We start from the raw sequence: 15,213 nt of genomic DNA on the forward strand, positions 1-15,213 counted from the left end.
AGACAGAGGTCCAGGATGCATTCAGATCTGTCTTTCATGTTCTATGTTCATTTCTAAAAAGCCATTAAAACCCTTTAATATGTTAAATATTTAATATACCCTTTAATGTACTGATTACCTTTAAAAGCAGCTCTGAATTTGTACCTTGAAATGACCTTCATGTTTCATAAAGGTTCAGATTCAGTGTTGACTTTGTTACTTACTTCCTTCCCTCAGGAGGTGGAGGAGACCAAAGACAGATAACTTCATTCATCAGGTGACTCAAACACGACTCCACAAGGGGGCAGCCCGGTGGCTCACGTGGTAGAGCGCGTGCCATGTAGGGGCTGTAATGTAATGTAAAATGAATTGACAAATTAATCAGAATCAGAAATACTTTATTGATCCCCGGGGGGAAATTGTACACCAGCATGTTTGGAGAGGGCACTAATTCAAAAGTTAGTATCTTAAAAAGTACTGAGTAAAATAAAAGGCAAAAAGGAGAAAGTAAGAAAAACAAGAAAACAAACAGGAGCGACTGTAACAGGCTGCATGCACGGTCGGCGCATGCGCACTAGTGCAGGTTTAAATGTGTTTGACCGTGGCTAACAACTGAGCTAAAATAGACAAAACTGGACCGGAAGTTGGGAATTCTGTTCTTGAATGTTTGTCAACAGGTGAAAAACGAGTATTGTGTTCATTCTTTATCATAGACTGTATATAATTTATAAACAGATCTTATCCTGTGAAAGAAACGTGCACGAGAACGGGACTTTTATTTTAAAACTGGAGCGGAAGTGCAGTTTGTTGAACAGAACTTGTCGTGTTTGGTGTTTATGAACTGAAGTGGTTAATATTTCTGTCATGTGTAACTTTACCGAGGAATATATTCTGAGTAATATTGTCGGTTAGCATGCGGTTAGTTGGCTGCTATCAGCTTCCAGCGCTTGTGTAACTTTAGCATGTAGCTAACATTAGCCTCGGTGTGTGTAGTAGCTAAGGCTGATACTCGGAGAGTTGACCGGAACCGCAACGTTAGCTTACACAGTATCACAGAACAGAACAACCGACTGCCTGCTAGCTATTTGCTACTTCGTCCGACAGTTAAATGGCCCTGCTGCATGTTTACTGAGATTTAGCTAGCCTGGATCTGTCTGTCAGCATGGGAGATGATAACGGAGTTAACGGGGACCTGAACGCCAATTCGAGGTGTCAGAGCACCGGCGACCCGCAGCTGGACAAGGCGGTGCACCAGTGGTTGACCTGGGACAAGGTGAGTGTCTGTCCGGCTGTCAGAGCGTGATGTTAAGCACCTGGGAAGCCAACTTCAGCCTGTCTGTGCTACTGTACGTGTCCAACTGTGTAGAGGGAACGTCACCAAACTTCCCTGAAAATCGAGCATTTAAAAATGACATTGCACGTTAGCAAATACGTGTAGTAATAATGATTTAAGATACTGTATTTGGTCGTCTATGGTCGTCTGGTAAAATCGGCACTAAAACAATTTAGTAAACTATCACTTTTATTTCATTAAACAGAAACTTTGAGGCTGTTGACGCTGCGTCGAAGGCGTATATGCGTAGCTGGCGCAGCAACTATAAAAGATAGATTTCATTTAAAACAAGAGCGTGTTGAAATTCTGTAAGCGAAATGTTTCACTAGAACCAACCACTTCTGAAATCATTCCGAACCATGCTTGTTATTCTAATTAATTTGATCAATATGCAAGAAAATATAAATTTGCGAAGTTTTAAATTGGAGTTCTGAGCTTCGACACAGCGGCGTGTTTGTGGGCTGGGTTCAGCCTAGTGTCTCACCGGGGTGAGTGAGTGTGTGTTGCCCGCAGTGCGGACCTGCATGCCTGCAGGCAGACAGTCAGGAGCATCGGCAGCTGTCTGGGTCGTGATGGAGATCGGCTTCGTGGGTTATCAGGCGATTAAACGGCAGCATGACTCAACTGTTTAGCAAGTAGCCAAAAGGCCTGTACAGACAGTGGAATTCCCGTTTTAATGATGTGTTTTTATTGATGCCAACCTGCCAGATAATATATTTTCCTCCTGAACAGTTGAACCAGCTGGATGATGTTCAGAGCCACCAATCAACCCTCAACATTCGCCTGCTGACTCCACCTGAGTCACACTGACTCCATGTCTACGCTAATGTGGTTTACATTTTAAAACTCATATTTTTGTGTCGGCCTTCTGTCCTCACTCATCTGCAAACAGCAAAACAAGGCACATTTATTTATATTCATGACAACATTTCAACTTTAATATTTAAGACAACTTTAAAAGACTAAAAGAAAATGTTAACATGTAGTTCAGAGGCAATCCTGACGTGTAACTGAAAATAAAGACAGTGTTATTGTCTGAGCAGTCTGACGTTCTGATAATGATAGTGAAGGCATGTGTTAGACACCAGGATCTGATGTAAGACAGGTGATCCTGAGTCAAATAATGGATTCATCAGGAGCATTTTATAAACTGTGTTACAGGTTTCAGTAAAATATCAGCATGTTAAGTATTTATTATCAGACACCATCAGACTGCGATGTCTTGGTGAGAGTTGGTGATTATTTTATTTAATGAGCACTTAATGAACTGTTGAACAAACTGGTGTGAAGAGGATTCTTGGTTTTTGAATCTGACAAACAGCTGAGATGTTTACAGATCATCAGAGTTGAAATCTGTCACACACTCAGAGCTGTGTAGTTCTTAAAGGTCATGAATGTTGCTGACCTCCTCTGTAAATGTCAGCAGCCTGGAAAAGATTCACACACACTCAGACAGACAGCAGGCTGTGAATTATTTATTATTCATTATCGGTCTGATGTAATCAACAGACTCTAATATGGAAACATGGTGCTTCACAGTTATCCTGTCCAAATCAACAACAAGTTACTTCAGGCTATATATATATGAATATATATCAGTCTGGTGTCAGTCCGTCTCTCTGTCCTGTCTGACTTCCTGTCTGTGGCTCTCAGCAGCTCATTGGTTCCTGCTGAACACCTAACTCTTATAAATATATAGTTCCAGCTGGAGTTTTTATCAAACTAACAGGAGGAAATGGTGCATTTGTTGGGGACTATTTTCCTTGCCGGAGGAAGAAGATGTTGTGATGGGTTTCCTCTTCTGTAGAACCGCTGGACTCGGGCTCAGGTGGAGTCTCTGGTGGCGGCTGGTCGTCTGGAGGACTTGAGGATGAGACTCGGCAGCAGGATGAGCTTCGGCACGGCAGGACTCAGAGCGCCGATGGGGGCCGGATTCAACCGGATCAACGACCTCACCGTCATCCAGTCCACACAGGTCAGACCAGTTCATAAGCACCTCAGTGACAGCAAGTCAAGCTGGTTCATGCTGGTCCAGTCTGCAGGGACCAAAACACAGACACACACACAGATGGTGCACAGATTGTTTAGAATTAGGAACATCTCCTGGTAGTAATAATGATAATAATAATAATAATAATAATAAAGGTCATAATGTTCAGTTGTTGTTCAGGTTATTAATGAGCTCACAGCTAAAGGTGCTTTTGCTGTGGACTACATTATATTGAGAGGTGTTTCTATTTTTTTGTCCTCCCTGTTTACATACATGAGGTGGTTAGAATATTAGGAACCCCTCTGAATGTAATGCAGTCCAGTACAACACCTCAGTAACTGTGAGCTCGGTGTAGTAGACAGTTGGATAAGACTGTAAAGGTGTACCTAATAAAGTGGACATTGACTGTATACTCAGTGAATTATGTTTATATTAATATGTTTTATATTTAACTTTATGTAGTTGCTGCCTAAATACTATCATTAATCAATCATTAATCAATTAGTTGATCAACAGAAAATGAATCAGCAACTATTTTTAGAATCGATTCATCCATTCAGTCATTCAGTCTTGTCTTCATGACATTTGAAGACGTGAATCAGATTAATCGATGATGAAATGAATCCTTAGTTGCGGCTCTAAACTGTAACTTCTTGTAATTGTAGGAACATAATAATAATGTAATAATAACTAATATCTATCAAAAAGCAATAAAAAGCTTTATTGTCCAATAACAGCAGAAAGGTTCAGTGGGTCAATAATGTCATTTAATGAGCCAAACATTTAGTGACACGAATGTATCTCTTGTTAATTTTATATCCTAAAATGTTAAAATTACTGATTAATTTCTGTTAATTTCTGTTTTAATGAGACGTCTTGTTTTTATTATTCATCTCACAGTACAATCCTCTTTTCAAGCCTTTCATTCATTGTGTTTCTCTGTGTTTTCTTACGTGTCCAAATAAATGAATGAAGTTCTTTGAAATGTTTTTTCTGTCTTCAGGGTTTATATTCATACCTGTCCAGGTATTTTGCAGACTTCCGCAGTCGAGGAGTGGTTGTTGGTTTTGACACCAGAGGACAGGAGGAGAGCGGCTGCAGCAGTGAGCGGTAACTAAAACCACATGATGATGCTAATAATAATGAAGTACTAAATATGGTAGAAGAGTAAAACCGTAATAACAGCAGCTCATTCATCATCCAGCAGGATCGATGAGTTCACCACGAATAAAAAACCATGAAATGATTGTTTGTGTGTTTCAGTTTGGCGAAGTTGACGGCTGCTGTGATGCTCAGCAGAGACGTTCCTGTTCATCTCTTCTCCACATTCGTGCCCACGCCGTACGTGGTGAGGAAACGCTAACGCATCACTTCTTGCCGCCGTCAGCTCATCGACATTATTATTAATATTAATATTATTATTATTATTATTATTATTATTAAACGTGTGTGTTTGATTGCAGCCGTACGCTGTGAAGAAGCTGGGTGCTGCGGCCGGAGTGATGATCACCGCCTCACACAATCCCAAGGAAGACAACGGATACAAGGTGAGGAACCGCCACTGGACAGGAAGTACAAGTTTAATGCTTCTTGTGAAACATTCTTTACAGTTTAGCGCTGACAGTGAAAGTTATTCTTTAGAGCTGAAACAGACAGACTGTCAGCCGTCGTGTCGATAAACTGAGTTGGATCCTGTTTCTAACTCTGAGTGTGTGACGGTGTATTTATCATTTTTATAAATTACATTTGGATGAGTTCAGGGATTTAATCAGATTGAAAATGAAAATGTGTAACATATGTTTTTCTAATACTGCCATGTCATAATTATTAAACTGCTATTTGCTGTTCATTTACATTTATGTAAGGCGACCAAAAGACAGTAAACGTTTGGGATCTTTATAACGACACTGAATTAACTTCAGCTGTGAGACAGATTTCAACACAAACACAGCAAAGACAAAGGAACTCACTCAAAAACAAAGAGACAGCAGCAAACCTTCCTGGACGTGATTTTAATCAGAAAACAACAGCTGAGAAAAACCTCCATAATCCTGCCAAAGACCTGCAGGAGGAGGACCTGCAGGAGGACCTGGTGAAGTATCAGTGCAGACTATAAGAAGAACACTAAACAAGACGTGATGCCCAGAAACCTCGCCGCACTCTATTCTGACCACAAAGAACATAAAAAGTCGACTGGAATAATATGTATAACACGTGTGAAGGCCTGGAGAGGTCTGGGAGTCTGTGAAGTGATGAAACTAAGCTGGACCTGTTTGGGGAAGAAAGTATTTATCTTGTCTGTTCTCAGACATCACTCAAATATATATTAGTACACTTTCTTTAACTGCTTACCGAGAGTGCGTCTACGTTCACCATCATAGTTAAGAAGAACTTGATGAACATATGCAGACTCACGTTCATCTTTTTCTTCTTGGGTCATTGTAGAATTCACTCTGACGGTCGATAAGAGGCCTCAGGTCTGTATCTGTATCGCCCCCTGCAGGTGTACTGGTGTAACGGCGCTCAGATCTCCTCACCTCATGACAATGAGATCCTGCAGAGTATCGAGGAGCAGCTGGAGCCCTGGAGCGCCTCCTGCTGGGAGGAGGAGCTGGTGGAGAGCTGCTCCCTGAGGACCGACCCCCTGACCCAGATCAACAGCTGCTACATGGAGGAGCTCACCTGCCTTTGCTTCCACAGGTAAGAGGAGGAAGTGAGTCCCCAGACCTCTGTTGCTTGCCCCCAGACCTCAGACTTGTACAGTTGGTCCTCTGACCTCTGCAGCTAGTCCTTCTACCGGTATACATCTGGAGCTATACTGTGGACCTCTGGTGCTAGTACCTCTACCTTTGCAGCTAGTTCCATACCCCTGCAGGTCTACAGGGCAGTGAAACTGCTCCATCTCACCACTAAGCCATGAGTCACTGCACATCTTTTACCATTTCACATTGCACCTCAGCACCCAAAGCTAGCACTTCCAGCACTTGCACTTGTAGTTCTATGTTTATTTGGGAGGGTTGCACTTCAAATATTTGATGACACCTGCCTTGTTACTTTTGAGTCTGAATTGTAAGTTGCTTTGGACTAAACCGCCAAATGGATGTGATGTGATGAGGAGTTCACCTCCCTCTCCTGATGTGTCTCAGGGATCTGAACAAAAGTTGTCCGTTGAAGTTTGTCCACTCGTCGTTCCACGGTGTCGGACACGCCTTCGTCCAGCAGGCCTTCCGCACCTTCGGCTTCGCTCCGCCGATCCCTGTCCCCGAGCAGAAAGACCCCGACCCCAGTTTCTCCTCCGTCCGCTGCCCCAACCCCGAGGAGGGAGAGTCCGTCTTGGTAGGACACAGATCCCAGTCCATCAAGTGATTTCTTAAATTCAGTATTTTATTATTTTTGTCTTAATAATCAGTTTTCTTGTGTGTTCTCCAGGAGCTTTCTCTTCTTCTGGCCGAGAAGGAAAACGCTCGGATCGTTCTGGCGACGGATCCTGATGCCGACCGTTTGGCCGTAGCAGAGAAGTCTGACAGGTAACTGTGACGTTTGCTCAACAGCACTGTCTTACAGCTGTAGTTTACCTGTCTTACAGCTGTAGTTTACCTGTCTTACAGCTGTATTTTACCTGTTTTACAGCTGTAGTTTACCTGTTTTACAGCTGTATTTTACCTGTTTTACAGCTGTAGTTTACCTGTTTTACAGCTGTAGTTTACCTGTCTTACAGCTGTAGTTTACCTGTAGTTTACCTGTCTTACAGCTGTACTTTACCTGTCTTACAGCTGCAGTTTACCTGTTGTACTGCAGCTGTAAGACAGGTAAAGTACAGCTGTAAGACGGGTAAAGTACAGCTGTAAGACAGGTAAACTACAGCTGTAAGACAGGTAAACTGCACCTGTAAGACAGGTAAAGTACAGCTGTAAAACAACTGGGGATGCTAATTTGAATTTTCATTAACCGATCATTAACTGATGTGACCCATTAACAACATTTCTTTTCATAAGGGTTTATTTTTATATGTGCAGTAGCAGCACAAACACGCCGACACACATTGAATCCTCCAGTTGCAGGTGTAGTTTAAGTGTGTCTGTCTTACAGATGCGGTTGGAAGGTGTTCACAGGTAACGAGCTGGCGGCTCTATTGGGTTGGTGGATGTTCTTTAATTGGAAGGAGGCTCATCCAGATCCTGCAGACTCTCAGAGGGTCTACATGTTGGCCACCACAGTGTCGTCTAAGATCCTGCAGGCCTTCGCTCACATCGAGGGATTCCACTTCGAGGTCCAAAGATAAAGAAACACCACTACTAATGTGAAGAATGATTCTGTCAGTTCAGTCAGGACTGACTTGAGATGTTATTACATCTGTGTCATGATGATGGTGATGATGATGATGGTCTCCTGTCTGTCTGTGTTCAACAGGAAACTCTTCCTGGGTTCAAATGGATCGGGAACAGAATACACGAACTCTCCAAAACAGGAAACACCGTCATATTTGCCTTCGAGGAGTCGATCGGTAACCAAGTTTATTATTTCTATTATTATAGAAATACAACATGTTTAAAAATAAATTCAATAGATAAACATTATTCTCATTAAATACTCATTAGTTATCAGATATTTGGAAGGTACATTAAGAGACTTTTTGGAATAAAGCGCAGATTTTCTGGTTATGTGGTTTCAGATTTGACAACAGAGCGAAGACAGTGAAGCTGTACAGAGAGGTGTTTTTGTTTCATGTCTTCAGGTTTCCTGTGCGGCAGTTTGGTCCCAGAGAAAGACGGCGTGAGCTCGGCGGCCGTAGTGGCTGAAATGGCAGCTTACCTCCACAACAAGAACCTGAGTCTGGACCAACAACTCATCAACATCTACCAGACGTACGTTTTCATGTTACAGCAAAGAACTCGTCATTACGTTCTGTAGGCGGTGCAGTAAAAGTACTAATACCACACTGTGAAAATACTATGCAAGTATTATCAGCAACTACTTAAAATATCAAAAGTGTTTAGTTTCACACACATGAAGAGTTTGTCCTGACGATTAGAGCTGAGTGATTACAGTTACTGCAGCTGGGAATATGTTCAAACCAACAAAAACAAGATGTTTAATATTTTTAACATCTAATGATTATTCATCATTTCCATCACTGGAGGGCAGCAAACACCAGAGCTTCAGTCTGTGATGTTAACTTAGTCTTTATGTTAGACGGTCCTCGAGGAGGGTTTAGAGGTCCTTGAAATAGTCCCATGACCTGACAGTTGAGGTTCTTGGATTTAGATTTTTCTGTCTTCAGAGTCACAGTCACAATATTTACATGTGTGAAAGTGTTAATTTTAGCGTTTCTGCTTCCGTCTTATTTTGACAGTTGTTACTGTTGTGACTTCCTGTCTCCAGCTACGGTTATCACTTGTCTAAAACCTCCTACGTGGTCTGTAACGACCCCCCCACCATCCAGAAGATCTTCAGCCGGATCAGAAACTTTGACGGTGACGGTTCGTACCCGAAGTTGTGCGGCGGCATCCGGATCGTCCACATCAGAGACGTTACCACGGGATACGACAGCAGCCAGCCTGACCTCAGATCTGTAAGACATGAAGTCAGAGACTGATGGGCGTCTCTTACTGTCTTCAGTGGAAGCTGTTTTAGATGGCACTTCTGTTCTTTCAGTATTTTAAAGTCCTGTCGACGAATCGAGTCTTCAAGTAAAAATGAAACGAAATTGAACTGAAAATACTTTTGGACTGTTGGTCGGACAAAACAAGACGTGTGAAGACGTGAGCTTTTACAGACCAAACGATTCATCGACTAATCAGTTGAACTAAACTAGTAATAATTAAAATAATCACAGTACACGTCTTTTTGTACTCACAAAAATTCGGTGAATCAGTCACAGTGGCAGCACTGATTGATACTGTTAGAATAATCCATCCTGATTGGACGCTCTCAAAGCTTTGAGCTCATTGGTTTAAAACTGAACGTCACCAGAGTCGCTTTGAAATTCAGCGTTTATACAATGACCTCACAACGTGTCTCAGCTGGACGGCCAATCAGAAACCAGTATTGTTGGTGGCAGAACAGCTGTTTGTCATGTTCTTAAAGAGCGCTCGGTCTTAATAATCGAAATAAATCATCCAGAGAGTCAACTAATAAACTTTATTAATACAAAGTGCCTCGCGTGGTTGAACCAGGATTAAAACATGAATACTCGGTAAGATCAGAGAAAAACAAGAAGAATAAGAAGAAGAATTTGGGTCCAAATTCATCGCAAGGGTCTTACTGTCCCCCTCCAACAGGTGGCTGTTAATGTGTTGAAGTATCAAAAGTAAAAAGTACTCTCTCCTTCTGTGTTTTATTCATTCATACTGATGCATTAACATGGAAGCAGCATTACTGTTTATGAATTATTCTATCAGCTTCATGAGGCGGTCATCTGTTCTTTTGAACATTTGAAAGCTGTCAGATAAAAGTAGTGCAGCAAAAGTATTTACATAGAAAAATAGAAATACTAGAAGATAGTACAGCACTTGAGTAAATGTACTGAGTTACTTTGTTCTCTGTGTTTCTGTGGAGGTACTTCCTGTGATGAGGAGCAGTCACATGATCACCTTCAGTCTACAGAACGGCATCGTGGTCACGCTGAGAACCAGCGGCACCGAACCCAAAATCAAGTACTACACGGAGTACTGCGCCGCCCCGGGGAACAGGTCAGCCGACTATGTACTAATACTGCCAGTTCTTTTCTGGTTCCATTCCAACACATTTTAAACTCTTCAGAGGTCGATCATTTTGCGACCCCCTCAGATTTATCTTCTGACCCCTTTGGGGGGTCCAGACCTCAGGTTGGGAGCCTCTGCTGTCAGTTATGAAGTGATGAACACACAAAACTCAGCTGCTCCAAACACCTCGATGATTTCTTTCTTTGAGTTCCCTGAAAAACCGATCTGAGGTCCTTGTACAAAATATACTTGATTACTTTGTGTCTTCACTGATTCAGATCCAGTTTTTTATTTTTGTTATTACTTTGAATTCATTCAGTGCAACAAAAGATGTTTCCACGACTGTCATGAACCGACTCAGAGTTCAGACAAAACAAGGGAGACCACACAGATAATGACGGTTTAAACAAAACAAATGTATTTAACCGCTGCTAACCTATACACAAAAGAAGAAAGAAACTGGTAAATCAGTACTATCAGTGGTGAAGGGAGTGCATGACTGTGGGCAAAAGTAATGTAAATAAAATGGATAACATAAAGCAAATCTAACAGAACCCAAAACACAACCAAACAAAACCCCTCTGGCTGAGGAGAGAGAGAGAACTGCCAAATCCAGCCCTCTTATATGTCAGACAGGAAGAGCAATCAGGAAGAGTTGATTCAGATGTGGCTCCTCCTCCTGACACACCTCTGTCACTCTGTACACAAAATAGGAAACACAAGAGGAGAGTGGGAGGGGTCATCACAACGACAAACAGGAAGTTCAAGGAATATTTACATCCTGTTCGATCAGATCCAGATCAGACCAGCTCCTGACACCTATTCGTCACATTATTTACCACGACATTCTGTTAGCGGCTGTCTGTTCACATCCTCACATCAATAAAGTCAAAACACACGAGACCACGGTTAACGTTGTTGATCTGTTGATCTGGGTTTATCCTGCAGATAAAAAGGAATGAAGGAGCAGGGAGAATACAGTACAAATATTAGCTCACGTAATAATGATTAGCTGACTGATCAGTCTGTGTTGCAGTGAGGCGTCTGGTCTGGAGGAGGAGCTCAGGAGGATCACAGCCGCTCTGCTGGACGAGTTCCTGGAGCCCGAGAGGAACAACCTGATTCGCCGCTGCGTCTAGCTCCGCCTCCCACATACCTGGTCCCCCACAGCTGTTTCCTGTTTCCTGTTGATGTCACATCCTGTCCTGTTTGTAGACGAATCAGAGCAGCTGTTGCTTCACTCTGTGGTGTCGATAAAGTTCATGGTAGAGTCTCAACTATGAACTGATTCATTCACAAACTAATCAATAGAGATCAATATTTATACTGTGTCCTTCATTCATCATCATACAGCAGAGAGCATGATGGGTAAACAGAGTGATTCTCATTGTGATTGGTTATCAGGACAGAGGCTGCAGGAACATTCATTTTCTGAACTGAAGTGACTGAAAGAGTTTTCATGTCATTTTCTTCTTCTAAGAAATAATTAAGTTTTATATGGAAGTTAATTAACGACTGAACAAAACAAATTCAAAGTAATCAACGTGTTTTGTACGGAGGCCTGTTGCTGCCACCATGAGAAACAAATTAGCGTCTCATTATAACGAGAGAATGTCCTAATTTTAACAAGATCCTTCATTTTTCTCATCATTTACTGCAAACAAATAATTTCGTTTTAACAAGGAAACGTTGTGTTGTGACATCATGTTTATAGATAAAGTTGGCATGTTGTTATAATGAGATATTTATGTATGCTGTCAATATATTTCATCTTTATGTCTTAAAGTTGTTCTGAACAAAATCTTGACTTTTCAACTTATTAGAGTTGAAACTATTAGTAGATTCATTCACCAGTCAACTGAATGAATCTTGTGACTCATCATTTTGCAACAATTGGTAATTAATTGTTGAAGTCATTTTCTTTAGCAAAAATGCAAACAATTCTCTAGTTCCAGCTTCTGTGCTAGTAAACTGAATATTTTGGGGTTTTGGACCGTTGGTCAGACTAAATGAGACATTTGAAGATGATGAAAACAATCATCAAGTCCTCACTCGCTGTTTTTCTGTTTTTGTCATTAATGAACTTCCATATTTGAACATCTGCTCTTGATCTTGTGTTTTTGATGTTTAGCTGAATGTTGAAGTTTCCCTTCACACTCTGGATGTTATTTATTTTTATACTCAGATATTTATGTGATCATTCAGCTCCTCAGAGTCGCTTAAATGTGTTGATTCAGTTTGGTTGTTTGGACAGAGGACAGAGTGAGACAGAGTGTTTCTGGTTTACTGTCATGTTACAAATAAAGACTGAAAGTAAAACTTTAAAATGTGTATTTGTGTTCATTCAAGTTCTGCTGCTTCACTTTCAGTCAACAGGAAGAAATTTGTTTGAAATTAAATCAGCATGAAAATATTATTTTTAAACATGGAAAGCTGGAAATGTTGGTGGTGTTCGATGGAGAATTAAAATACACATCAAATTATGACTCCGTTCTCAAAGCGTTGACCACTTCTTTTATTATGTAGCTTTGTATTTTTTATTTAAAGTTCTACTTTTTCTTCCAAATGTCTTCTTGAAATTTTCCAACTTTTTTCCTAAAATAGTGGATTCTATTTTTTCAATTATTCTTGAAACCTTACATGTATGTAATATTATGACTTAATTGACATCAATTAATATTACAACTTCTTTTCACCTAATGTTTTTCTCATGAATGTTTTTTTTTCTTTTTCTTGAAGAGTAACAACCTGATGTTTTTTTTTCTTCTCAGAAAATTGACATCTTTTACATTTACATAAAAAATAAAGATAATCATTGTTTCTGCACCAAGAAAGTAAATGAATATTGGAATAATAAAACAAATCTTTTAAGTGGTATAATGATTGAAAAACTTAAATTTAATCACATTTTGTGAATTTTTTTTTTTGATACATGAAAAAACACCTTTAAAAGACATTTACTTTGAAAATAATTCATGAGATCTGAAACAGAAAGTGACTTATTTTATTATAAACTGCAGTTTACTGTCTGTATTTCACTCATCGTGTGTCTGTAACTCCGTTGGAAGTAGGCTACAGAACTGATGATCACATTATTACTGATTGTGTTTTAATAAATCCTGTCATTTTTGATGATGCAGTTTTCATCAATGAAGTGCCTCGTCATCCTTTCATTTGGTATTTTTTGTTTTGTTCGGAGTTTTAGTTTTTGACCACATTAAACTCACTCCATGTTAAAACTTTCACAAGTCAATTAAAATGCACAACTTCCTGAACACAGTCGCAAAAACCAACATTCAATTCTTATTTCACCTCAATCTTAACGTAGTTTAAAAGCGAATTAAAGACACAATCTGAGAATCAAGAGATTCTGTTCTTCTGCCTCACACCGAAACTGTTCAGCAGTCAGTTCTGTGAGTTGTTGGTGAAATCAGTACTTTATATTAATGTAAGTTTGTTGTTTTTATTCATGTAGGTGGTTTTTGTTCGCATTTGTTGTTTTTATCAATGAGATTTAGTTTTTCATAAATGTGGTTTTTGGATCTCTGGTTTGAAGTTGAAATTGTGGAGGATCCTGGACCTGATCTGATGCAGGTTGATGCCGTAGATGACGGGGTTGATGAGGGGCGGAACCACCAGGAACTCTGCGGCCAGCGCATTCTTCAGCGCCTGCAGCGTGCCGCCACCGCCGTAACGAGAGTACATGACGTCGAACACCAGCGAGCTGGTGAAGACGAGCAGCGTGACAAGGTGCGGCAGACACGTCTGTAGGAACTTCCTGCGGTCCGAACGCATCTTGAGCGAGGCTCGGACCAGGTGGGTGTAGGACACCAGGATGAGTCCGGTCTGCGAGACGTGCGAGAACATGAGCACGAAGCCGTAGATGTTGTTGACGGTCGTGTCGGAGCACGACAACTTCACCACCTCCCAGTTGGTGCAGAAGATCTTCGGGATGTGGCGTCCGCAGAGCGGCAGGCGGGCGGTCAGGGTGACGCCAACCACCGCCTCCAGCAGCGAGAAGGTCCAGGTGAGCAGCAGCAGCTGCGCCACCCTCTGCACCGTCATCAGCGTCCGGTACTGCAGCGGCTTACAGATGGCCAAGTAGCGGTCGTACGCCATGACGGTGAGACTGGTGAACTCACAGAAAACATAACTGTAAACCACCAGCATCTGAGTCAAACAGCCGGTGTAAGTGATGACGTGAGAGTCGGCCAGAAGGTCGTGAAGCAGCTTCGGGTAGAAACTCGATGCTCCGATGATGCCGTTAATACACAGGTTGCACAGGAAGATGTAGATGGGCTCATGGAGCAATTTCTCCAGGCAGACGGTGATGATGAGCGTCAGGTTGACGAAGATGGTGAAGAGATACGACGTCAGAGCAAAGGCGAAGTAGATCTGGCGGTTTGTCAGAGAGTCATTCAGACCCTGAAGCACAAACACCATCTCAGAGTTATTCTGCATCATATCAGCTGTCAGACTTCAAACATCCAAACAACAAACAAACTGTTCACAAACTGAGATGAACCCAAGAAAAGCAGCAAATGTTCAGTGTGGAACTGAAATCAGAGGATGTTTTGAGTTTTTACTGAAGAAATTATTGAACTAAAAGTCCAGAAATCCCAAACTTTTCACTGAGGGGCAACTTTGCTTAAATTAGCTTTAAACACTTCAGGAACCCCTTACATGTAAAATAAAGGTCCATTAAAGGTGTAAATGTAAACAAACATGTCACCTCATCACCAAATTTAACTGCCACTGGTCTTTAAACACAGAGACGTGCAGCAGCAGCATCGTCAGAGTTATGAACGTTTCCTGATGCTTTTTGTTTCATGTAAGATCAGCTGACAAACACAAGAAATTCAGCTTTCATCAGGATAATTGAAAAAGAAAAAAATGAATGCGACTCTTATGAGCATCAGATTCGGTTGATTTGAACCCTTAAAGTGACTAAATCCCTGCACAAGTATGAAAACTTTCAGGTGGTTTTATGCTGTAAAACCAGAATTTTGCTCCACAGAGTTTCAGTTTTTTTCTGAAGAGAAACAGAAAAGCAGCAAATCTGCAAACACAATCTGTGTCTTTAACTCCAAAACATCAAAACGCTCATCGAACAAGAATCAGTAGAACGCACACAGAAGATTTCCTCGTGTGTTGGCTTGTTCAAACTGTAACAACTCCACATCAACAGATACTGACAGACAAATCAT

The 15,213-nt window shown here is 41.2% G+C and overlaps 2 protein-coding genes across 3 annotated transcripts; one reads left to right on the top strand and one right to left on the bottom strand.

The window, feature by feature from the left end:
• Positions 1-86: 86 nt before the first annotated feature.
• pgm2l1 (phosphoglucomutase 2-like 1) lies at positions 87-12,333 on the top strand. Of its 2 annotated transcripts, XM_070905465.1 has the most exons (15): positions 87-656; positions 1,119-1,252; positions 3,120-3,287; positions 4,306-4,412; positions 4,566-4,650; positions 4,766-4,849; positions 5,806-6,002; positions 6,449-6,638; positions 6,732-6,829; positions 7,392-7,572; positions 7,713-7,806; positions 8,038-8,167; positions 8,685-8,874; positions 9,861-9,994; positions 11,043-12,333. In XM_070905465.1, the coding sequence occupies exons 2-15, from the start codon at positions 1,142-1,144 to the stop codon at positions 11,143-11,145; spliced, it is 1,872 nt and encodes a 623-aa protein (XP_070761566.1). In that variant the 5' UTR covers positions 87-656; positions 1,119-1,141; the 3' UTR covers positions 11,146-12,333. The 2 variants fall into 2 exon arrangements, with proteins under 2 accessions (XP_070761566.1, XP_070761567.1); XM_070905466.1 differs by lacking the exon at positions 87-656 and having other exon boundaries at positions 827-1,252.
• Positions 12,334-13,528: 1,195 nt separating this feature from the next.
• On the bottom strand, positions 13,529-14,467 carry LOC139284861 (olfactory receptor 2C1-like). The gene has a single exon (XM_070905199.1). The coding sequence runs from the start codon at positions 14,465-14,467 to the stop codon at positions 13,529-13,531; it is 939 nt and encodes a 312-aa protein (XP_070761300.1).
• Positions 14,468-15,213: the final 746 nt, after the last annotated feature.

Source organism: Enoplosus armatus, chromosome 5 (genome assembly GCF_043641665.1).
Source record: "Enoplosus armatus isolate fEnoArm2 chromosome 5, fEnoArm2.hap1, whole genome shotgun sequence".
NCBI lineage: Eukaryota > Metazoa > Chordata > Actinopteri > Centrarchiformes > Enoplosidae > Enoplosus > Enoplosus armatus.

Excerpts from the sequence above, each read along its gene's own strand:
- pgm2l1 (XM_070905465.1), top strand. The coding sequence starts at position 1,142 with ATGGGAGATGATAACGGAGTTAACGGGGACCTGAACGCCAATTCGAGG. Across the intron at positions 4,413-4,565 it reads AGCGGCTGCAGCAGTGAGCG|TTTGGCGAAGTTGACGGCTG; the intron begins GTAACTAAAACC and ends TGTGTGTTTCAG. Across the intron at positions 8,168-8,684 it reads CTCATCAACATCTACCAGAC|CTACGGTTATCACTTGTCTA; the intron begins GTACGTTTTCAT and ends TCCTGTCTCCAG.
- LOC139284861 (XM_070905199.1), bottom strand. The coding sequence starts at position 14,467 with ATGCAGAATAACTCTGAGATGGTGTTTGTGCTTCAGGGTCTGAATGAC.